The following is a 25,430-nucleotide window of genomic DNA, read 5'->3' as shown; positions in this document are numbered from 1 at the left end:
ACATTGAGTCACATCAACCCACCACGTCGAATGTCAAAGGCAACTAACGCTCACTACGATTATGGTGTGTATTTAAAGCAAACCTGATTTGCGCCCTCATAGTGGCCCTACTAGCGCCAATCTTATGCGACCGGCGCGAAATTTGGATAGGCGTCATCTTCCAGATGCGCAAACACTCCTACAAACTTTCATTTCTGTCGCACAACTTCTTCTTCGTGCTGCGATATTTTTCCCCTTCAGTGTAGCCGTTAACGAAGGTGACAGTGTCTTCATTTGACGAAATTTCTGTCCTTTTGAGCTCACCTTTTAACCGAGGAACAAAAAAGATTAGCTTAGTGCTAGATATGGTAAGGACGGTGGTCAATCTGTTGAAACCGCAATTCGCGAATTTTCGCGATGGTAACCGCTGAGGTATGACATAGCGCGTTGTCTTGCTGAAACAGTTACTTTTCCTTTTGCAAATGGAAGCGTTTTTCCTCAATTTCCGCTTTCAGCGTTTCAAGCAGTGTCGTGTAATGTGGTCCTGTAATATCTTTTTCCTTTTTCTCTAGCACTATTTCGTGAACTTGAGCAATTTTGTTGTCAGTGGTTGCATTTTTGGCCGTCCCGAACATTCAACGTCACCCAAACAGGTACCGCCATACTTAAAATCAGCTGCCCAGAACTTCTCGCTGATAAATGATGGTGCAGAGTCCCCCTCCACAGCATCCAATTCGTGTTTAATTTGCATAGGCGTACTGCCTTTCAAAAACAAAAATCTAATGACAGCTCGATACTAGACTTTGTCCATTTTCCAAAAACACTCGCATCGACTCACCGAAACGACTGTTAAACATCAGCTATGCATCCAAAATGGCTGAAATTTTGGTTAGTGCCTTAGTAAGCATTCGCAAACAAATTCCCCAACTTTTGTTGACAAGCGCTGGTATCTTTATGCTGAGTTACAAGGAATAATTCGCTATTTTCAGCATGGACTACTGAGTCCAATTATGGCAAAGGCGGCATTTCTGAGCATAGTCACGAAACGTTTTAGGCAGGTTTATATTAATCTGAAGTTGAGTGATGACGTACTGGAGGAATTTTATTGGTGGATATGACATCACGTTATGGAGATTTCATTTTGATACACTTAAGTGGCTTTATGTGATATATTTTTAAACTATACGTTGAGGATGTATAGGAAAATGCGAATATGGTTAGGTAATTGTGATTTGCTTACTATGCACGCTTCGTAATCTTTCAGGTTAATAATTTTTTGTTTTTCTGAGAAAGGGATTTCGTATGCATTGAGAAAGGAACTTGTTGATAAGATTGTGGAGAGGATGCTGCATTTGATTTGTCATGATGTTCCAAACAATTTTTTTTGTCTGTAGATTACAGTTAGTTCATTCTGGTTATGAGAGATTCCTAATTTTACAGTTGCTTTTCTCAGTAGGTCAATACCACTTTGCTTCACATGATTTCTAGTTATTGCATGATGTTTGGCAGTTATATTTGTACACCAGCTCTTTATTGTGTATCCTCTGCATGCCATATATTTGGAGTACATTAAACAGGTACTACTTAGATCAGTTGATAAGATTTCTTCGTCAGTACATACGTAGATTAGATACCGTTGTGGCCACAAACTTTCCTTATGTTGTGTTTGACAGGCTGACGACTGACTCCATAATAATATATTTCTTTCAACAGGAACAAATGGCATGCTGTGCTCAACAAAATGAGTCATTTTCCTCCTTTTTCAACCACTTTCCTTACCAGTAGTTAGGCGAACTGGCACTGGAGAAAGTAGTAGTTCTTAGATCAATTATTACAGATTTGTTTGACAGTATGTAAGATAGTTTTAAGCAGAAAAACGTTAATTCAGAAAACATTAATTCATGACTGTATGAGGCAGATACATTTTTTTTTGTAATTGAGATTTGTCACATGCTTTTTTTCGCTGATAATATCATTGAACGTCAATGCTTATTTACTTGGACTATTATGGAACGAACTTACATTTTTTCTGTGTACTGCTTGTGGGATATATCATTTGTTTCGCCTTAGGATTTGTGAAACTCTGACTAAGCACTGTTGACTGTTTCTGAACTTTTATGTTTGCCCACATATGTAATATGTTACAACATTTACGTCTATGTAATTCTTTGGCTGCAGATATGATAAAGCTTTATGCTTGGACACATTTAAGTTTTCACAACAGAGACAGCATAGCTCTCTACAATTGCACTGAAAAAATAAAAATACTTTTGTCTCAAACATGGAATTTTACGCTCAGTGGCCTGTTTGTGAGATATATTTTGCTTTGAGTTGTCAGCGGAGAATTGTAATAGACCGATACAATTTCCTCTGAGTCTGCTCCTAGCCTACTCATACATGAACTAATCTGCCTGTGCTACGGTTGTCGATGTCAGTGGAATGAAAACAATTTGTATGTGACACTTAGTCTTCGACGATGATCACTTCAAGAAACAATTCTACAAGACTTTGGTGCAGCAAAGTCATGATACTGCCGAATTCTACTGCATGTATTTTACCGACGACAGTACTCTTCACTCAAGACACTACAAAAACTAGTGCAGTGCAAAACTAGTTTCTAGCAAGAAATTTCACAGACTATGTGTAGTGTGTTTTTCTTGCAGCTCCTAGTGTTATGAAAACAAAGAACTTATAACAAGAAAAGATAAAAGGCTAACCGTGGCATTTCTATGTCGCAAAGACTTTCACATTTGTTAAATTGTATTTTATGGACACAAGTTTACGACTATGTTGATGCGTCTGTGCACAATGATATCTTCCTTTTGTAATCACTATTGTTATTGTATTATTTGGACTTACGTACTTTCTCCATCGTAACTGTAGTACTTAGAATATTTTAACTCGTTAACGAATTTTGCAGATTAACCTTTGTCAATTACAAATCTCACTGTGCAAAATTCTGGCCGGAGAGGCCGAGTGTTTGTGATACGGGGCTGTAGATAATTGTTGCAGTTTGGGGAAGCGCATTATTTGAAATGAGTAAAGAGATTCAAACATTTTGAGAAGAATATTTCGTTATTTTTATGAGTAATAGAAGAGGATTTAATTCCAGGTAATTGATTTCAGATTTTGTACTTCATTGCAGCAACTTGTAATTACGCATTCTTGGTTCAGACATCCAGAGACTTGAATGTTGGGAAAGATACAGAGCCATGAGCCGCGTGGCTCGATCAGCGATATTCCCGCCGCCTGTATGAGTCATCTATAATCCTCCCCCTGTAAACTCCGCGGGCTTTCGTATCATATACTTCAACAAAGGCGACGTAAGTACTACACAGAAGCGCAATATTAAATCAAACAAAATATGTGCATCCCAATCCATAACTGTGTTCTCACAGGTGCAGTCGATTATAGATATTATCTAAATACGGTTAGTACTCACAAACAGTGTTATTTCTTAAGCATTAAGGAGAAAACCAATGCATTTATCAGACTTAAGCCATTCCCTAGAGTGTTCTGTAGAAGAGTGGACCCATGTCACATATATCACCTTTAATAGATGGGGGAAAGGGGGGTGTACTCGAGAGACGTGGTGTTAGGACGATTTGCCATATTAGTCTACACATGAGCAAAACTGACATAAGGCCAGAACTTCTTCGTGCAAGAGGAATGCTGCCAGAGCTGTGGTGATGCTACTGTAAACAGCAATAAGACTGTTACACCTTCTCTGGCTACTGATCGTGGCGCTTACTCCCTTGTAAGGAGTTTCTTCTTGTGCATTTTCCTGCAGCAGAGCGTGGGAGGTACCTCAGGGTATCAACTATCGAAAATATTCATGTCGGTTTTTGCTCGCTCTATTTCCTAGTGAGACATAGCCGCTTCTGTCAAACCCTATACTACTACTACTACTAACGATAAGCACGACTGATGCAGGAAGTGTGATTGAGGGTGCGTACGTTTCCGACTTAAAAAGATGTAAAATATCCATTAATTTCCAAAGAGACAGAACGACAGTCTCCTGACTTCGTTTTAGTTGGTTTACAGGCAGTTCGAGCGGCGGATATACACTGACGATGCCTTCCTAGGACACCAGATGTAGAAGGAAGTAGTTTTATCATTTTAAAGTTTGTCACCATAGTGATTGAAGTAGGCAACTTGCGCGTTGGTTGTGCGTCTGATGTTGGACAAATACATCATACTTTAGAGTATTAAGAGCATTGCATTCTGACTACTAATAAATACTTCGCAAACCGTATGGCTTTAACAATACAGAATTTGTAGGTACAGATCCGTGTAACCATGGTAGTGCGTGTTTATGCTCTACAATCATTTCTCTCATGGTGGTACCTTCCTGATACTGACTCCGGTCAGTGGAATAATACTTCAGAGTTGATAGCAAGGTTGATTAACGTGAAATGTTTCAGATTCCATCCGTTTAGAGCTCCACCACTTATAAACCACACGTTTCTTCTTAACCGTCTATTATATCACTGCAACACTCTCATATCTACTATACACGGACAAGAGGTGCTACCCTCCTCGACACGCACATACCTGGAGAGATCTTGTGCGTTTGGATGGATGCCGTGGGTGACTGGTGTTGCAGGGAGTGTTATTCAAGGACAATGTGGGAGGGATCGGTCAATTAACGAGTTTATCCTATGAATGGGAGAATATTATCTGACGCCCTTCCACTCAGGGGAAGATGGTCAGACGTAATCGTAAATTCTGCACTATGCTCAGTGTCTTAGAAATATATAGATAACCTAATTGCTCAGACATAAAACGTCGTCTGGTATACTTTGGTGTCTCTGTTGAGTTCCCTGGAATTTTGCTGTTATTCCAGGGGGTCCAGTGGTTCCGAGATATACATTTAATAGATTTCATGAAGCGTCCTCTACTTTCCTTTCGTCTATCTGTGACTGATTTCTGCAGACTGGAGACAGTAGATCAATGCCGCTAGATGGGTCTCTTTAAGAACCACCAGCGGCAAATAGATAAGGCTTCTATCCCTTCATACGGGGAGGAGAGGTAGGGATGAGGAGTGGTAGGGGAGGGTAAGACAGCCTCTAAGATGATTAGTTTGTAATCACCCATCGAGGAGGGCATAGCTGCAAATACAGCTCCCTCTGCAATCTTTTGGATCGACAATTTTCCCCAGTACATTTGTTGCATTACGACTCGTTGACAACGAGATTTTAACGACAATTTCGATGTGTAATTAGAACAGTGAAGTATTTTCCATTAGTTGTGGTAGTGTGTATTGGCTTCAATTATTCGGGCTGCAGGGTGATTGTCAAGCAGGCACCTGTAGCGAACTCTGACATCAAAAAGCGACAGACGGAGCCCTCAGCTGTATGGTTACAGGTAATACACTTATTAAATTCCTCTCTGTCCAGCATTTCCTCAGTTGAATTCAATTACCGCCAAACAAAAATAAAGATATTACCTCCCACCCTATCCATTTTTCCCGCCAGCTTGTAGGTGAAGGTTGGAGTCCGAGTACATCTGCTAGTTACGAGTTGTACTGTGAAATTTTTCCCCAGCAGGATAACACCATTTGCATGGTATCGTCAGTTTTTGAGCTGTATTGCGATTTTAGACTCTCCTTGCGTAACGCTAGCATATAGTTGTGTAATTGGGACCTTCTGTTTCGCAACTAAAATAAATAAAGTACACTAAAATGAAATTTTCACTCTACAGCGGAGTGTGTGCTGATATGAAACTTCCTGGCCCTGGCAGATTAAAACTGTGTGCCGGACCGAGACTCGAACTCGGGACACAGTGTTAATCTGCCAGGAAGTTTCAAAGTACACTAACGTAAAGCAACCTTCATCTCCTGCATCGAGGCAGTTTCCATGTGTTGGGAGGTGCACTTGGGCTCTCCATCGAGAAGAACCAGGGTTCGGGTTCCGGAAAGGACACCACCATTTTTAATTTGCCGCCATTTCCCAGGTGATGTCATCATAGTTCTGGGACAAAGAAATTCCCACCAAAATTCGAAATTCCCACCAAAATAATCAATTCCCGCCAATAGGGTAGGAGGTGAGGGGGAAATGGTGGTGGTGGAAGGGGGAGGGGGTGAGATGGGGACTCATGTGAAGGTTGAGGAAAACGCATGACATCATCTGGGCTTGGGAGTGGCGGTTGGGGTGGGGGTAATTAATTGAACAATTTAATTAATTTGCGTATCAATTTGATATCAATTTCATACCAAAATTGCGCTGATGCCCTCCCCCTTACCCTACTAGTGCCAATAGCAACCTACTCACATTGTTATTTGGCCTGATGGGATTGGTTTAGGCATAAATATGGAATACTACAGTATGCGAAATCTAAATTTGACAATAGTTTGAAAGACGATTAGTATTGTGGTTGGTGTGCCAAATGCTACACCTGAACAAACACAAGATTTACGTAACATAATTATGAAAAATAAAAACGTGTTTTCGAATAAACTGGGGCTTGTTAATGGATATCAATGCAAATTATGTAATCCCCCATGTCCCGTTCTTTCAACGATTGCACGTGGTACCAGTGTCCAAAAAAGGAGGCTGTACAACAAAAACCAGATCGAATGCTGGAATGGAATGTTATAGAGAGGAGTACCAGTCTCTATAACAAATCCCTGATCATAGTAGGAAAAAGTGAAAGTAGTGTAGCCGGCCGCGGTGGTCTCGCGGTTCTAGGCGCGCAGTCCGGAACCGTGCGACTGCTACGGTCGCAGGTTCGAATCCTGCCTCGGGCATGGATGTGTGTGATGTCCTTAGGTTAGTTAGGTTTAAGTAGTTCTAAGTTCTAGGGGACTGATGACCTCAGATGTTAAGTCCCATAGTGCTCAGAGCCATTTGAACCATTTTTTTGAAAGTAGTGTCAGAATTGTGATAGATGCACGTACGCTGAATAAAGTTAGTCAACGTGAAACGGACAGACCAGACTTTATTAATCTGTTGCTACGAAAATGAAATAATGAGCTGTTGTGGAATTGCTTTTCAGTTGATACTGAGAAATCACATTTTCCATTATTGTTTTGAGATTTTAATGTACGGCTATTGCAGCCCTCGTTCAACTTTATTTGTTAAAATTATTGTAGAGCGTTATTCTAAAGTAGTTACCTAAAAGTAGCAGTAAATAAATTCGAATCCATTGACTGATTTATCCCTGGGAACTCTTCAAACCTCGCACCGTGTTCTCAAGTTTCAGGACTGCGCCTCCAGGTGTCATTCCAGTCGCCCGTTAATGCAAAAACAGTGGGTGATGGCATTAACAAAGGAGATGTATGGCGGTCCGGCACGTGCTAAGAGCTGCTTGTGGCACCACAAAACGTAATCACTAATACACTACTGGCCATTAAAATTGCTACACCAAGAAGAAATGCAGATGATAAACGGGTATTCATTGGATAAATATATTATACTAGAACTGACATGTGATTACATGTTCACGCAATTTGGGCGCATAGATCCTGAGAAATCAGTACCCAGAACAACCACCTCTGGCCATAATAACGGCCTTGATACGCCTGGGCATTGAGTCAAACAGAGCTTGGATGGCGTGTTCAGGTAGTGACTGGCGTATTGTGACGAGCCCGTTGCTCGGCCACCATTGACCAGACGTTTTCAGTTGGTGAGACATGTGGAGAATGTGATGGCCAGGGCAGCAGTCGAACATTTTCTGTATCCAGAAAGGCCCGTACAGGACCTGCAACATGCGGTCGTGCATTATCTTGTTGCAGGTCGCAACACATCTGAAATGTAACGTCCACTGTTCAAAGTGCCGTCAATGCGAACAAGAGGTGACCGAGACGCGTTGTAACCTCCCCACAAAAATTATTTCCCATTTAATCTCCCCACAAAATTCTTTTCCGTAACCTCCCAACAAAATTTTATTCACATTAAGTCTCCCCACAAAATTCATTCACATTTAGTGTAACCTCAAAACAGAAAAATTCCTAAACCTCTCAACAGTAAATAATTATAATTATGTAGTTCACATCCAGTGTAACGTCCCAACAAAAATAATTTCCGTAACCTGGTAATAATACAATGTAACTAACCTCTCAATTAAATTGTCGCTCACTCATAACTTTTCAATAATTGACTGTGAATTTAACCTGGTAGATTTTAGACGTCAGCAGTGCTGCGTCATTGCCCTGAAAGATCATTCTGAATAAAAAAGGAAAAAAATTCTTACCTCAATGAAATCGCCGGATAACGCATATATATCTGCTCTTACAATAAATTTTTCTGGCACAGCCTTGTGCAATGCTGGCCGATAGATTTGTCATTTATGAAAGGAAGCAACTGATTTTTCTTTTGCAGTAATCGGGATGATCATGGATTGGAGAAATTAGTAAATTATTTAAATTGAAATGAATGATTGTTAAAAGTTACTTTTTTATGAGAAAGATTATTATTACGAGATTTTTAAAACATTTGCATGGGAGTTGAGATAACATTACTACATATGGGCGAGGCTGCTTTTTACCTTATACAATAATACTCAGGCTCCGGCATCGCTGCACCGCGACCGGTCCAGCCAACGCGATACACCAGACCAGACCAGAGCAGACTGTTCACTAGCAACAACTTACTGCTACAGCTACACAGTTCCTACTGCAGTCAACACTGCTCTCTGGTCAGAGATTCTCTTATACCTTGCATATCGCAGGCAGCGCATGAGCAATACATCGAAATTACATCTGCTCGGACCTCTTACGTAACCCTCCACTGAGGGGGCAAAAATTTGGCAGCGATGGAGAGTCATTTGGACTTGCCATGAGCAACAAATTTTTCTATAATCTACTTAATTAACTAAGTCTACAGTCACAGAGTGTATACATATATATAAGTGCAGAACATGAAATAAAATAGAGTGCACATGCACTGAGTACAGAACATATTAAGAAATGACAAAATGTATACGCAATGAGTACAAAACATATTAACAAATGACATAAAGTGCACACGCACTGTATATATTTTTACCATTTTACAAGAACTATTAAGGGAAAGGGAAGGATTGCATCATGGTTGTAGCACAGTGGGTTGCACGTAACTGCACTGAAAGTCCATGTCTTTCTACAGAAGCACAACACTGAGTGAGACAATCTGAAGTTCTCTTCCCTGAAGTATTAATCAGTGTAGCCAAGACAATGAAATGTTGTATTAATATTCAATGTTATCATTTTGGTAGTACATTAGGTACACCAAACAGTAGGACCATAATAACATCTCCATCGTTCAAGGTGGTGGACAGCATGATGTGTCACCAGCACATTCTTGTAGAATCCATACTCTTTCATCAAAGTAGAATTAGTGCAAAAACCAAATATAGTGCTCCATGATCATGAGGATGGACAGGACAAACGGATACTGCAGTAATTTCTGGTAATTAGGTCAGAAGGTGAAGGACATTAAGTCTTATGCTAGTCATAATTGAGAATTACACTAGTCTATCAACCAATTTGAGTAATTGTTGGCACTCATTGCCTAGTTACTAAACATTTCTGTACTATGTATGGAGTATTACAGAACATTATTCATAAGTCATCTGATTACAGTAAATATTGGCACTCATTGGCCAGTTACAAACCATTTTTATGCATTATTCAGAAGTGATCATTCAAGTTAATTAATGGCATAGCATTTACATAATTCATCTAACTATAGTAATCATTGGCACTCATTGGCCAGTTACTAAACATATAGCAAGTACTGAATATTACAAAACATTTTTCATAACTCATCTGATTGCGGTAATTATTGGCACTCATTGGTCAGTTACAAAGTATTCATCTCGTTTTATAAAACATTATTCAGTATTATTCAGAAGTCATCATTCAAAATGAGAGTTAATTATTGGCATAGCATTTATAGAGTATAACAAAAATATTATTTACAGAAATTATTGGCATAGCATTTATGCAGTATTACGAAACATCATTCAGTATTACTCAGAACTCATCATTCAAGTGACATAGGACATGTTTAAAATGTAACACACTGTAACTATTACTCAAGGTCTGTGGTCCAATAATACATAGATATAATGGATTCAATAATCTGAGAAATTTGCATTATATTTAGAACTAGAAATATCTCTTAAACTGGTAGCATTATTTGGGACTGGTAATACAATTTTTTTATGCTAGCAATGCATTGCGTTGAGATCGATAATTAATTGCTGGGGCATGAAAATATTTCCTTTTGACTTATTACTGGAAATAAGGATTAATAACGTCATTCGCCATGAGTCAGCTGTAGCAAGGTTATGAAACAAGTAGAGTATATGTGATCACATTCATGAATGACACACACAAATGGGTAAAAAAATGCAAGTACTAGAACAGGTTTAATGACTAACTGCTTGTAGCACATTAATTTCATGAATAGCTTCTCCTGGAAAATGGATTATTGAGCTGAAAGGAGAAACGCATATTATGCTGAAAAGTAGTGAACTCCGAATTAACAGGTAATGAAACGTGTACTCAATATGTATGTACTCCAGCTGTCCTTTCCAAAACATTCAGTCATTATACTATGCGACATAAGACATACTGTCAAAACGAACTGCAACAAATACTTAAATAACTACATAGCATCTCTTAACTAATAGTAAATATATAAACTTCATCATTATCCTCATCTGTAATGAAAAACTTCATTATTCATATTAGCATAACTTCATTACTATCATCACCTGTAAAGAAAAACATCATTATCATATTAGCATATTCTTCATATAACTATTCATCATCATTCATCATCATCTGCAAAAAAGATACTTTATTATTCATTTTTCATATTACCATTTACTTCATACAACTATTCATAGTATAGAGTTTCTTATTTCTATCATACTTCATCACTAAAACTAAGATGTGTAGTTCTATCTAACAGCTTGCATCAATCGCCTCGTATTCTGAAAGAAAAATAATTAGTTAAGACTGCTATCATACGATGTGTATAGTATATTCTTGTTAATGCTTGTTAATTCTGATCCATTTACTCTTCATGACAAGGTATTGCATTTTCTTTCGTTCATTCCGAAAGTGAAATTCCGATTTCATAGTAATCCACTGTGGTTTGTTTACGTTATTTCTTTTACACGTTATTGCTTTCTGAAAATGATGAATAAGGATTAATATCTTGCATTTAAATCATATACTCATCAAATAAAAATTTGTTTCTAGTGATACAATTAAGCATACAGCATAGCATGACAGAAAACGTATTATGTCAAAAATATAGACAGTTTTCAATTGCAAAAAATGTACACACAGTATCATAATGTAGTGGCATAAGGAAAAATATCAAAGTCAGCTGGTGTTTGTTATATCTTAAAGATTTCGTAGTGCATACAAACAAAACAGGAAAACAATCATACATACACGAAAAATGGAAAATGTGCACGGTCTGATATATAACGACAAGAAAAGCGACCTGTTAACCTTACCTTGCCGGGCACTTGCCAGGAAAAAATATGATAATCATCAGTAAGTGTTCATATAAATATAATTCCATAAGTGGTCATATAAAAATCAGGAAATGGCTTTACAGTGTGATAAATCATAAAGTATGTTCATTCAATAAAGGGGTTTAATATTGGAAATATGGTGATAGCCCTTGGTTTTTCTGGTTCTCAAAGTTTTGACGTGTACTACATTGGGGTGAGGAATGCTGCGAATTCGATATGGACCTGTGTATAGAAGCTCAAATTTACTGCATCTACTCTTTCCTCTGTTGGATAAATAGTGTGTGCGTACTAATATCTTCTGTCCAACGTGAAAGTCACGGCGTATACAAACCTGTTTTTGCTGTCTTCTCCGGCGCTCTGCGGCACGTTTGATGTTGTTGGGTGCAATGTCAATTATTTCATGGTGGGGTAGTCGACGAGATGTAGGAAAGGATACTAATTCTTTAATTTTGTTAGGTAGTTCAACATTTTTCAATACAACAGTCGGAGATAGCATAGTAGATTCATTTGGTATCGAGTTAATTACATCCTGGAATGATAGTATGTGTGTATCCCAATCAATATGTCTTTTATGGCAGTATATTCTACACAGTTTACCCATTTCTTTCATTAGTCGTTCACAAGGGTTCGAAGAAGCGTGATACCTGGATATATAGATCGGAGAAATGTTTCTTGCTCGTAACATACGTGTCCATATAGCAGATCGAAATTGTGGTCCATTGTCGGAAATTACTTTCAATACATGCCCTACATGAAATAGAAAATGTTTTACAAATGCATTCGAAACAGATTTAGCAGTAGCTTTGCATAACGGAGTGAAGGTAACAAATTTTGAAGTGAGTTCAACAGCGACAAAGATGTAGCAAAAACCTGTATTAGTTGCGGGAATCGGACCAAAAATGTCTACAGCGGCCATATGTCTCAATTCAACAGGTACAATGGGATGTAACGGAGGAATATGTGAAGTCGTGTCTGACTTAGCTTTCTGGCAAATTTTACATGACGCTAAAACTCGTCGAATACTCCGTTTCTCCATGTTGGCAAAATAACAGTTCTGCTCAGTATAAGAAAACATTTTTTGGCTCCGTAATGTGCGTAACGTAAATGAGTATACCAAATTAATTTGTTAACAAGCTCGTTAGGAATGCATAGTAACCAATTGTTGCTGTCAGGGTGAGAGCGGCGAAACAGAATATTATTGCGTACAGTGTAATAGTTTCTGATGGTAACATTATTCCTATCTTGCCAAAGGTATTTAATTCCTTTCCATACGTTGTCTTTACTCTGCTCTTGTGCTATATATCTCGTAATGACGACGAAATGAAATTTTCAAATGCAACTTGTTGAATATACATGACGCTAAAATTTACTTGGCAGAAGTTGGTTGCGATGTCTTGCTGATTGTTGCTGAGAGAACGGGATAGTGCGTCTGCTACAATATTTTGCGTACCGGGAATATGAACAATTGTAAAATTAAATTCCTGTAAATAAAATTTCCATCTGCTTAACCTGTCGTGTGTAAAGTTTGCGGAAAGTAAAAACTGGATAGCTCTATGATCTGTGTAAACGGTCGTATGTCTTCCATAAAGAAAATGCCGAAATCTCGTAAACGCCCATACAACACATAATGTTTCAAGTTCTGTAACAGAATAATTGCGTTCAGCAGGTGGCAGAATGCGACTCGCAAAGGCGATGTTTTTAATTACTGTAGAACCGTCTTCTTCAATTTCCTGAAAAATGTGTACGCCTAAAGCGGTGTTAGAACTGTCGGTGGCAATGGAAAAATTTCTAGTAAGATCTGGGTGTGATAAAAGAGGTGCATTCAACAAGGCATGTTTCAAATTAACAAATTCAGAATGTGCTTGGCTATCCCAGGACCAAATAGTGTTTTTACCTGTCAATTGACATAATCTAGGGGTGTCTAAAGCAGAGTAATGAATAAATTTACGAAAAAAGTTAATTAATCCCAGAAAGCTGCGTAATTGTTTCTTCGTCGTAGGAACAGTAATGTCACATAAAGCTTGAAGTTTTTCCGGGTCAGGCGCAATGCCTTCTGCTGAAATTACATGTCCAAGAAATTTTATAGACGTTTTGCCAAAGTGTGATTTGCTAAGATTAACTGTGAGTCCTTGTGCACGAAAAGTTTGCAACAGTTGTTCAAGAATCAGATTGTGTTCAGACCAGTTAGCTTCTGCAATAAGAATGTCGTCTACATACGTTGTGATTCTGTCTTTTAGTTCTGTAGGAAGTATAGTATTTAAACCGCGAATAAACGCTGCTGAAGAAATTGTTAAACCAAACGGTAATTTACAAAATTGATAACACTCACCAAAACAGAGAAAAGCTGTGTACTTTCTGCAGTTCGGATGGAGCTGAATTTGCCAAAATCCCGATTTCAAATCTAACGTGGAATAAACAGCAGTACCATGAAATTTCTGTAGAAGTTTTTCTAGTGTCTGTGGGCGATCTGTTTCATTAATAATGATGTCATTAATGTGACGCCAATCAAGTACGAGGCGAAGTGAACAATTCTTTTTCTTAACAATATGGAGCGGGTTTATATACGGACTAACTGCCGGTTCAATAATTCCTTGGTCAAGCATAGCTTGCAATTCTATCTTAACTTGATCTCTGTGAATGTATGGAATAGGATAATGTTTGGCTTTAAATGTATCGTGTTGATTAACTTGAAATTCATACATAAAACCGGACATAGTACCAGGGATGTTGTCAAAAACTGGAGCTTGCTGTAAAAGAATTTTGCGTAGCTCTGAACGTTCATCGTCTGTATTTGCACTGCTCTGTTTAACTTTATCAGAAATCATTTGCATAACGTCATAGTCGGCTTCGTCTGGAGTACTATAGTTGTGTACGTACGTATCTGTGAACAATGTGGAATGCCAGTCCGTGTTACGTGATGCAGAAATGACCTCTGTCCGATTAGTTGTTTGTTCTTCTGCAGATAAAGAGTGCTGAAATTCTAAAGCCAATTGTACATTTTCGTCCTTTAACATTAAAAAGGAATTTTGAAAGTCAATAACTGCGTCATGTTGTACCAAAAAATTCGTACCTAAAATAACGTCTGTTGTCAATAAGGGAACAATCCAAAAATTTGAGTGAAACGTATGACCTGCAATACAAAATGATAAGTGTGTCTGTAACTCTACATCTACTCCTTTACCAGATATTGCTCCTTTTACTTTAGTTTTTCCTAATGGTAACGTAGGATAGGTATTCTCTTCGTTACATTCGTTGAAAGTTTCTTCATTTATAACTGACATAGGTGATCCTGAATCGATTACTGCTGAAAATTTGGATGATCCAATCTTTACTTCAATGACAGGGTGGGAAATGGTTTTTTGAATAACTGGTTTTTCATGCAAAAGAGTGTCTCGGTTATCGTCAAAAGTAATAACATTTTCGTGAACATGATTCTCTGTGTCAAAAGTATTGCTTGCGTTGCTGGAAGATTCATTCTGCACTGTATCTGGTCAAATTCTTTCTGACGTGCTTTTATTTTCGGGAGGATGCTGTGGCATTTCGACTATTTGTACTGTTCTGTTATTTCGTCCTGACGTATTACGTTCGGGATGATATCTACTGTCTGGTTCATTCATGATAATCTGTTGTTGCGGATGATTCTGCTGCTGGTAAGACCGACTGTTATTAAACGTACGCTGAAAATTGTGCTCAATATTTTTACGTCTATCATGATACTCATTGCTATATGGCGCGTTGCGATAGGAATTGAAATGATGTGTTTTCTGTACGTACTGGTTTCCTTGTTGCGTTGCGTTACTATTTGGTGGAGCCGACGCTATACGTGTAGGCGGCGAAACATTAAAGCTTGGTTGACCTTGCACATTACGTTGTTGGTTAGGTATGCTAACCGGCTGGTTTTGTTGCTGTTGTTGGGAAAACCTCTATTGTTACCAAAATGTGGTTCCTGTTGCTGATAATTTTGACGATACTGATAATTAAAATTTTGTCTCATTTTAAAATTACGCTGACAGTTCTTGTCATTTCAGGAGTGTCTAATGAAAACTGTCACTTTCGGTAAAACTTGTCATCTCAGGTTTTCTTTACTCATTCTTAATCCTAGATAGATCGATAGTTGAAGAGATGTTTAGATAGATATAAAGGATAGTAAAAGAGAAGGCAGCAGTGCAGAAAACTAAAGATGTAATAGCACTACTACGGCTCGGGGCCCTGTGCACGCTACGGCACATATTCATCGAGGTGTAATGAATCCCCTGAGGTCATTTACGCTCTGCAAATAAAATTTAGTTTCTGCGTTACAGGCAATGCAGATGAAAATTCAAAAGCAAGTTGTTGTATCCAATCCAAAGTGTGACTCCGTGTTCTGTCATTTTTAAATACCTTAAATTTTCTCACGGATAGAAAATGCTTGTAATCAAAATTATCGTCTCTGTATGTCTGAGCAGGTTCAGGATTGTATAATAATCTATTTGTCTGTGACTGTTCGGAATCTAAGTCACGTACTCTCTGTAAATTACCTAAATTACACTGGCTGTGTGAGTCTGACAAATGTTCGGAAAGTGGCGTATGCTGCGATGTGTTAAAGGCTGAAATATTTTCATCTCCGTCACTTCTTGCTGTAAAGATGAGAATTTTCTACGTAATGTATTATTGGACGAACCTATCTCACTGATCGTCTGCTGTAAATTTTGGAATTCGGGTGTTTGATTAAACGAAACAGGTGACGTATCGTCTGATTTGGTGTCATTATTACTTTCGATAACGTCAATACGACTGGCCAATTCATCATATTTTTCAGTCAGTGTTTTTACGTGATCGTCGTTTTTAGTGTCACAAGCATTAATTTGTTTTTGTATTTTACGTGTGGTTTTGTTCAATTTCTTAATGTCTGCTTTAATGGCATCGGGATCCGGTATTAATTCCAACTTTTCAAGTCTGTTGGTCATTGTCTGAAAGTCTAATGTGTGTGTGTCTGTTTTTGTTTTGAGATCGGAGATTTCATCATGCAATTCGGTGTTCAACTGTTTGATTTCGTCCGATACTGTAGCAATATTGTTGTCTGCGTATGTTTTTGCTTTCGTAAGCAATTTACGCTAATCTTCCTGTCTCTGTGCAGTAATTGTTTCCATGTCTTGTTACTTTACTTTATTCTGTTCCTGTATAAATTTACGGTAACGCGTTTCACTGTTTTGTAGGTGTTGATTAAAACGTTCGTCAATCTGGCTGTTCTGCTGGTCAAATTTCGCGTCTACTTTCGCATCCAGCGTGCGTGAAAGTTCTGCTGACATTGATTTAAACTCGTCGCGTAACTGTGTTGCGTTTTCAGAGCATTGTTTAGCGACTGCACTGATTTCATCTCTAAGTAATTTAGTTGTGGCTGCATGTGTATTACTTAATTCTTGTGTCACAGATGTAATTTCTTCACAACTGTTCCTAGCACAAGCCTTAATTTCCTCACGTAATTGTTATTTAGTATCATGACATTGCGCGGCAACGGCTGTAATCTGTTCACTAAGTTGTTTGAAATTGTTGTCTTGTTTTTCATTAATTTGTTGTTTGAGAGTTTCATTATTTTCATTAAGTTGTTGTTTGAGACTTTCATTAAATTGTTGCTTGAGATTTTCATTAAGTTGTTTGTTTGATTCATTAAGTCGTTTGTAATTGTCGTCTTGTTCTTTCTTCGACTGTTTGGAATTGTTGTCTATTTTTTCATTACGTTGTAGCAATACTGCCATAACTTGAACCATGCTAAAAGTAGTGAATCTATTTTCTATGCTGTGTGTTGGTGTATCCGCATTTGACACGTTTTGAATAACCATTTAGTCATTGTCTGATTCACGAAAAGGTTCGCTAATCGGACGTGCACTGTTGGCCACTACATCGGATTCAAATAAATCTGACGTGTTTTGTGTATATTGGCCACCTTCGTTAGAAACAAATATCTGTTCGCTACGTAAATTTTGCAAATCAGGCGTGTCAAATTGGACAGCATTCATTGTAACGGAACGTACCGCGTCATCAATTGTTACATTTACTGTGGACGTAATTGAATTTGTTTGTTCATCGTTAGGATCAAAATCATTACTAGTGATCGGTAGGCACTGATTATCTGTAATTAGGGGATTATCATTATTACACTGAGTGTCACAAGTATAATCGGTCGAATTATTCGAGTCGGCTATTTCACTCATTGCACATCGCGATGTACTGTTAACAGTTTTTCGCGGCATTTTTCACAAATCAAAATTAAGCACAAAATGAAACAAAGACGAAGCAAAAATGGAACAAACACAATTACAACAAAGAGCAATAAATTGCCGATGATCTGTGAAAGAAAGAGTGACAAATTAGTAAATGCGTTGCGCCAGATTTAAGTAAATAAGAGCAGATATATGACTACTTTTCAGAAATTCACAAAGAAAATACGATCCTGGCCGGTTTTTGCCTAGTGTAACCTCCCCACAAAAATTATTTCTCATTTAACCTCCCCACAAAATTCTTTTCCGTAACCTCCCAACAAAATTTTATTCACATTAAGTCTCCCCACAAAATTCATTCACATTTAGTGTAACCTCAAAACAGAAAACTTCCTAAACCTCTCAACAGTAAATAATTATAATTATGTCGTTCACATCCAGTGTAACGTCCCAACAAAAATAATTTCCGTAAACTGGTAATAATACAATGTAACTAACCTCTCAATTAAATTGTCGCTCACTCATAACTTTTCAATAATTGACTGTGAATTTAACCTGGTAGATTTTGGACGTCAGCAGTGCTGCGTCATGACCCTGAAAGATCATTCTGAATAAAAAAGGAGAAAAATTCTTACCTCAATGAAATCGCCGGATAACGCATATATATCTGCTCTTACAATAAATTTTTCTGGCACAGCCTTGTGCAATGCTGGCCGATAGATTTGTCATTTATGAAAGGAAGCAACTGATTTTTCTTTTGCAATAATCGGGATGATCATGGATTGGAGAAATTAGTAAATTCTTTAAATTGAAATGAATGATTGTTAAAAGTTACTTTTTTATGAGAAAGATTATTATTACGAGATTTTTAAAACATTTACATGGGAGTTGAGATAACATTACCACATATGGGCGAGGCTGCTTTTTACCTTATACAATAATACTCAGGCTCCGGCATCGCTGCACCGCGACCGGTCCAGCCAACGCGATACACCAGACCAGACCAGAGCAGACTGTTCACTAGCAACAACTTACTGCTACAGCTACACAGTTCCTACTGCAGTCAACACTGCTCTCTGGTCAGAGATTCTCTTATACCTTGCATATCGCAGGCAGCGCATGAGCAATACATCGAAATTACATCTGCTCGGACCTCTTACAGTGTAACCAATGGCACCCCATACCATCACGCCGGGTGACATGCCAGTATGATGATGACGAATACACGCTTCCAATGTGCGTTCACCGCGATGTCGTCAAACACGGATGCGACCATCATGATGCTGTAAACAGAACCTGGATTCATCCGAAAAAATGAGGTTTTGCCATTCGTGCACCCAGGTTCGTCGTTTACACCATCGCAGGCGCTCCTGTCTGTGATGCAGCGTCAAGGGTAACCGCAACCATGGTCTCCGAGCTGATAGTCCATGCTGCTGCAAACGTCGTCAATCTGTTCGTGCAGATGGTTGTTGTCTTGCAAACGTCCCCATCTGTTGACTCAGGGATCGAGACGTGGCTGCACGATCCGTTACAGTCATGCGGATAAGATGCCTGTCATCTCGACTGCTAGTGATACGAGGCCGTTGGGATCCAGCACGGCGTTCCGTATTACCCTCCTGAACCCACCTATTCCATATTCTGCTAACAGTCATTGGATCTCGACCAACGCGAGCAGCAATGTCGCGATACGATAAACCGCAATCGCGATAGGCTAAAATCCGATCTTTATCTAAGTCGGAAACGTGATGGTACGCATTTCTCCTCCTTACACGAGGCATCACAACAACGTTTCACCAGGCAACGCTGGTGAACTGCTGTTTGTGTATGAGAAATCGGTTGGAAACTTTCATCATGTCAGCACGTTGTAGGTGTCGCCACCGGCGCAAACCTTGTGTGCATGCCCTGAAAAGCTAATCATTTGCATATCACAGCATCTTCTTCCTGTCGGTTAAATTTCGTGTCTGTAACACGTCATCTTCGTGGTGTAACAATTTTAATGGCCAGTAGTATAATTGTTGTATGAAGACGCTTCAGAACGGTATATCACAAAGGTCTACTAAGTCAAAGACTGAAAAAACACTGTACGATCGGTTTGTGAAAACAGGTTAAGTGGCGTATCGAGAGAAAGGTCGAGGTCGCCCATCAATAGCGAGCTCTCGCGTATCTGTGAAGAAATTTCGTACCGATGGGATATCTGCTGTGTCACAAGAGGAAGTCACATGGAACATTTGTAGAAAGAAACGTGATGCTCTGTAAATTTCAGAACTCCGAATAAACTACATCGAGGAAATAAATCTCCTTCATTTCTTAATGTTACTTTTAGGTAACTATATTGAAAGCACAAATACGAAATTAAATATTTCATGAAACTGAATGTAGACAGTGTCAAGAAGAAGTGTAATTGTTTCCAGATATAGATTTGTAGTGATTTTGAACATCTTTTTTTATTATCCTGCAGAAAAACATCGGCAGAGATGCTGAAAGTGTTCTCCGTCATTTAACCAGCATAAGCTATAGAGTGTGATCTTATTAAAATGCCGATCGACGTAGTTCTCTATATACGAAGCACAGGATCAAAAATTAATGCTTCCAGTGTTACAAAAATTTTATAATGGACATACAGCGATCAAAGCCTGAAATGTCCTCTACACAACACTACCCTTCAATACAGCATTTGCACACCTTGTGGCATCGATGAACTCAGATATCAAAACCAATTTGGAGAAATTCAGGATATTGCTTCTTGATACATGATTTTTAAAGATGTTTTAACGTCGTCCGACCAGAAAGTGTATGGGGCGCTGTAACGGACATTAGAAATGTGCAGCGCTGGGTGCAGACGTTTGGTAACGGAGTTACGTACAACGGAAACATAAATCGCGCAACGATCGGCCTCCAGCATCTGTCACAGTTGCCAATCGAACACGTGTTCATGAAGGGATTGTAGGAGACAGACGCGTTAGACTTCACAATCAACAGCAAAACCTGGATTTTTAAAATCATGGATCGAGAAGCAAAATCCTGATTTTGATGCTTGTGTTCGATGGAGGCTTAAATGTATACAAATCCATAGTGACTGCATTGAATGCTGGTGTTATATAGAAGGCGGTTTAGGCTATGACATGTACAACTCCGATGTTATACATTCAATATTAAATTGTTTTGACACAAGAGGCATACTTTTTTATGCACCCTGGTATATGCACCAAATCATATCTGAACAACCAAGTAAATTAATTTAGAAGTTGTAATCAATTAAAAGGAAACAGCTACGAAAAAAAGTAGTCGACGGCTATTACTTTTCAGTGTCAACGTTATTCTTCTGTTTATAGAGTTCTTTGGAAGAGGAAATCTGCAGTGTGACATACAGTACGTAAAAATGCAACTGCAATATTTAATACGAACAGTTTTATCCTCATTGATGCAAGAGAGACCTGAATAACAATTTTAATGAATTACACGCCAAAATATGATACAGGGAGTTTATAACTAGTCATACAAAAGTGACGCTTATTGTGAAAAAAGATAAATAACTTTCAGAAATGTTTGGTACAACACTGAATGCAGTATATTCTTACGAATGTTCAGTGTGGTTAGCTTTTGTAACACAACAAACCTCGCATCTGCAATCAGTTTCCTGCCAAATCCTGTTGATGAATGGTGACAACTGCTTATTTTATCCGTTGTCAAAGCTCGATGACGTTTCCCGTAACCTGAGGATCAAACACTCTGTCTTTAATGTAACCCCACACACAGACTATTGGAGTTATTTCAGGAGATCTTGGTAGGCAGGATATTGTTCCACCACGTGCAATCCAGGCTGGCACTTCCCTATGTAGATGCGCGACAACATTACGATGATAATATGGTGGCTGGAAAATAAATTCTGCGCCCATATCCTGTCGTAATTGAGGTATTAGAAAATGTTCAAGCGTCTCCAGGTACGATATGACAGTTACAGTTGACTCGGCAAAGAAGAAAGGATCGTAAATCTTGTTACAGCTTAAAGCGAAAAAAACATTTACGTTAGGCGAGTCCCGTACACAAAGCTCAGCTCATTTTTCGTTGTCACTTTCTCTTAAGGCTTGTAACAACTCCAATTTGTAGTGTCTGAATGACGGCCGTTTCCGTAATTCCTTCCACACTGCAACACTAGGCATATTCAGTTCTAAGCTGGCACGTCTCGTCGATTTACGCAGACTAGGAGTGCGAGACTGCCGAACTTGTAAATTGCTGCGTCAGAGAGTGCTGGCCAACCCTGACACAGCGTCATGCATGTTACACAGCCAGTTTCGGTGAAACGACAACAATTAATAACAGTTTCTCTTTGAGATGGTGGCTTGTGATATCTGAGCGGTAGTAGTGAATTTGGATTAATGGAACCAAAAACAATAGTGTGCTCGCTCTGCAACGTTATACGACTTCTCGATGACTGTTGGAGTAACTCATTAGCGCATGTCACCTAGCGAGAAGTTACGGAACTGACAGTGACACGCGGGAATAAAACTTAAAGATATACTGCATTCAGTGTGTATAATGTTTCCTGGTAACACATGCTTTATAACTATACAATTACAATTTTATTTGTATATAGGCACTGATTACGTCTGTGGACTCTGAATAATAATAGAATAGAGACAATTATGTTATATTTTGTATTTGTAAAGGATTACGTACTGGATTTGTGAGACAATATCTGTGTCGGCGAGTTCTGAAACCGCCATAGAAAAGAATTAGTAAAGGAAAACACAGAGATTTCATGATAGTCAGCCATTGTATAAATAGAAGTGTAAGAATAATAATGTCGTTGTCGTCTTCTTGGAGTCACGTAGAGAGGAGGAACCTGTGACGCTATGTTTAACGCATAGGTAGCTTTCATTTGTCAAGATTGTAAGCAGGACGCCATTAAGCGGTGATTATAAAGAAAGGTGTGTCAAGCTATTATTCGTGTTTTAAATATAGTTATTTAATGAGAACTTGCTTGCTGTTATTAGAAAGCTTGCCCGGTATTTTATTTATTTTAGACATTTTCAGCTTTTTAAGTTGTGTTCGTGGTGCAGAGCTGCGACGGCGGAACGAGCAGCCGCTGCGGCAGATTCAAATCTGATAATAAGGGCAATCACAACGCAATAAGCGATCAGGTAAAAACTGAATGTCAAATTGTTTCTTACAGCAGTTCGAGATCGGACAACAAAGCAGCAGATTTTATGTTGTGTTTCACAGGCGGACGCAGGCTGCTAATATTGTAAACTTTAACAGTGTCAAAGTTAAAATACTTTCATGTTTCAAAAGGAAATCTTGCTGTGCAAAATTCTGGACTGGTAAAAGATACAGAAAAATCATTTTCTGGTTAATAATGATAGTCTCATGCTCTAGTGTTATCCGTGGTACTAATTAATAATTAATGTTGACGAAAAATCCACTGCAAGGTTTGAGGTTCTTTAAGCATTGCGTGCGGTAACTTCGTTATTTTTGATAACAGAAATAATTTCAGAACATTTTTACGATAGTTGTAGCAGAGGTGTTAATGTTGTGCATTCTATTGAGTTATAGTAACAAAACAGTGTCCATTTAATAAGTCAGTTCCAGTGTTATAATAATTAATCTCATTTGTTCGCTAAAAACATTTTTCAGCACATACAATTAACCAAAGTAAACCAGTGTACAGAAAAAATATTGGAGCGTGAAATGTTGTGTCATAAAATTTTTGTAAGTTATTTACCTTTTCCACAATTAAAGGTTATCCTTGTATAAATAATTGTCCAGTATGATAATCCCTAAACAAGGGCGCCACACTTTCATTGTACGTCGTTTGTTGAGCAACTAGTGGTATTACGACGTAGAACTATGGCGGCCAATACTTTGGCGGATTGTTGATATTGATACATTACAGCTGGACAGTACGTAAAAGAGTGAGTGCGTAATACTACAAATCATGAGAGAAAATATTTCTGTTGTTATTTCCTCGATATAGTTTTACAAGTACATCAGTTTCATTGATGGGTAAAAGTAATCTGCACAAAAAGACACTGTAAGCTGTGCGAAATTTAAGTAATGTATGAAATTGGTATAATCTCCCTTTCTTTGAGTTGATAAAGGCTACATTAACGTGAAGCATGTAGGAACAGAAGTAGTAGATAAAAGAGGACATTTTTACAGTAAATACTTTATTTTACGATGCAGATCGTTTGAGCAACAAATAGATGAACAGTTGATGGTAATGTATCGGCAACTGTAATGGCAGATGAGGGAGACTGCAGTTGTCGTTGATGGACGTGTGTGTATACTTGCGATTTCAGGGTTCATTGCCAAGCCTGTGTCGAATCTTAGGGTCTGTCTACCCGTGGTGAGATGGGTGTGCAGGTTCCTGTGCTGGTGCCGGGTAAGCATATGCGTGGGCGGCGGGAACGGGGGCGGCCAGGACAGCTGCGTGGGCGGCGGGAGCGGGAGCAGGGGCGGCGTGCACTGGCGCATGGGCGACAGGGGCGGCGTACACCGCGGTGTGGGCGACGGGAGCGGGGGCGTACACTGGACTGTGGGCGGCGGGCGCCGGAGCAGGGGCGGCCACGACCACGGCCCTGGGCGGCGCCGGCGTCGGGTGTCCGACGCGCTTCACGACCGCCTGGAAGCCGTTGTGGTCGTCGGCCGTGTACTCGACGATGCGGGTCGTGCCGTCGGCGTCGATGAGGCTGTAGGCGCCGGTCACGCGGTCGCCGTCGCGGTGCTCGAACTGCGTCTTGGCGTCGCCCGTGTGCGAGTCGGCCACGGCGTAGTCGAACCTGTAGCTGGGCGGCGCGTAGTGGTCGTAGACGACGGCGTGGGCCGGCGCCGGCGCTGGAGCCGCGGGGAGGTGGGCCGGCGCTACGATCCCGGCGTGGGCGGCGGCCAGCAGGCAGGCGAGGGCGGCGACACTCTGCATCTCGGGCGACTGCTGTAGCTGTCCTGGCAACGGGGGAGGTGGGTGTGGTGTGGCTGTGTGGTCGCTGCTCCTGCTTAAGTACGTGTCTAATGTCCGGCACAGAAAGGGGAAAGCATTCTACGTCGCCTCGCCTTCATAGCTGACGCCAGCGTCCCAGGAGAATGTAAAGCCTGTCAAGGTGAACCTGCCGAAGGTACCAGGAAGGCCATTTGACAGGGATTTGGATACTCATCTGAATCTTAAACAAATTCTAGATATATCCGACTATGAAATACAGCCTTGTTGCCGAGAAGGATATAACTGTTACTCGGTATATCTGTAAATTAAACTTCTGTGATAGCTGCGGTAATTTGCTTTAGCAGCATTCTATACGTTTAAAGTCGCTCACAGAAGCCTTCATAAGCTCTGCATCTTTTCCAAAGAGCTTGGGGATAATTCTGGAGAGAGTACACAACTATATACTAGAAGATGTCAGCGTCACTTCATTCAGCTACAGAAATGAAAAAAACTCGTGGAGTCACTACGCTCCCCATATTTGATTATGGTGATCCAGTTACCCAAGGAATGTTTATTTTTTACTTATTTACGCGTCAAGTTCCGTAGGACCAAGTTGAGGAGCAAGTCTCTAAGGTCATGGAACGTGTCAGTACATGAAATTACAACATAAAAGTAGTAATAGATAAAAATAAATGTTCATGAACCCGAAAAAAGTCAGTCCACAAGTTTAAGTAATCGCAATCAACAATACAATAAGAATCAGCTTAATTTTTCAAGGAATTCCTCGACAGAACAGAAGGAGTGACTCATGAAGAAACTCTTCAGTTTCGATTTGAAAGCGCGTCGATTACTGCTAAGAT

The 25,430-nt window shown here is 39.4% G+C and overlaps 1 protein-coding gene across 1 annotated transcript in view; it reads right to left on the bottom strand.

Annotated features, from left to right (window-relative positions):
* The window catches only part of LOC126455810 (angiomotin-like), a 39,809-nt gene extending 15,199 nt beyond the window's left edge, over positions 1-24,610 (bottom strand). Inside the window, exon 1 of the mRNA XM_050091571.1 lies at positions 23,996-24,610. Within this exon, the coding sequence (XP_049947528.1) occupies positions 23,996-24,573 (578 nt within the window). The 5' untranslated portion in view covers positions 24,574-24,610. The remainder of the gene's footprint in view (positions 1-23,995) is intronic.
* Between the last annotated feature and the right edge of the window lie 820 nt (positions 24,611-25,430).

This window comes from Schistocerca serialis, chromosome 2, assembly GCF_023864345.2.
Source record: "Schistocerca serialis cubense isolate TAMUIC-IGC-003099 chromosome 2, iqSchSeri2.2, whole genome shotgun sequence".
NCBI lineage: Eukaryota > Metazoa > Arthropoda > Insecta > Orthoptera > Acrididae > Schistocerca > Schistocerca serialis.
The sequence above is the reverse complement of the archived record's forward strand: the minus strand, read 5'-3'. Positions and strand labels throughout refer to the sequence as shown.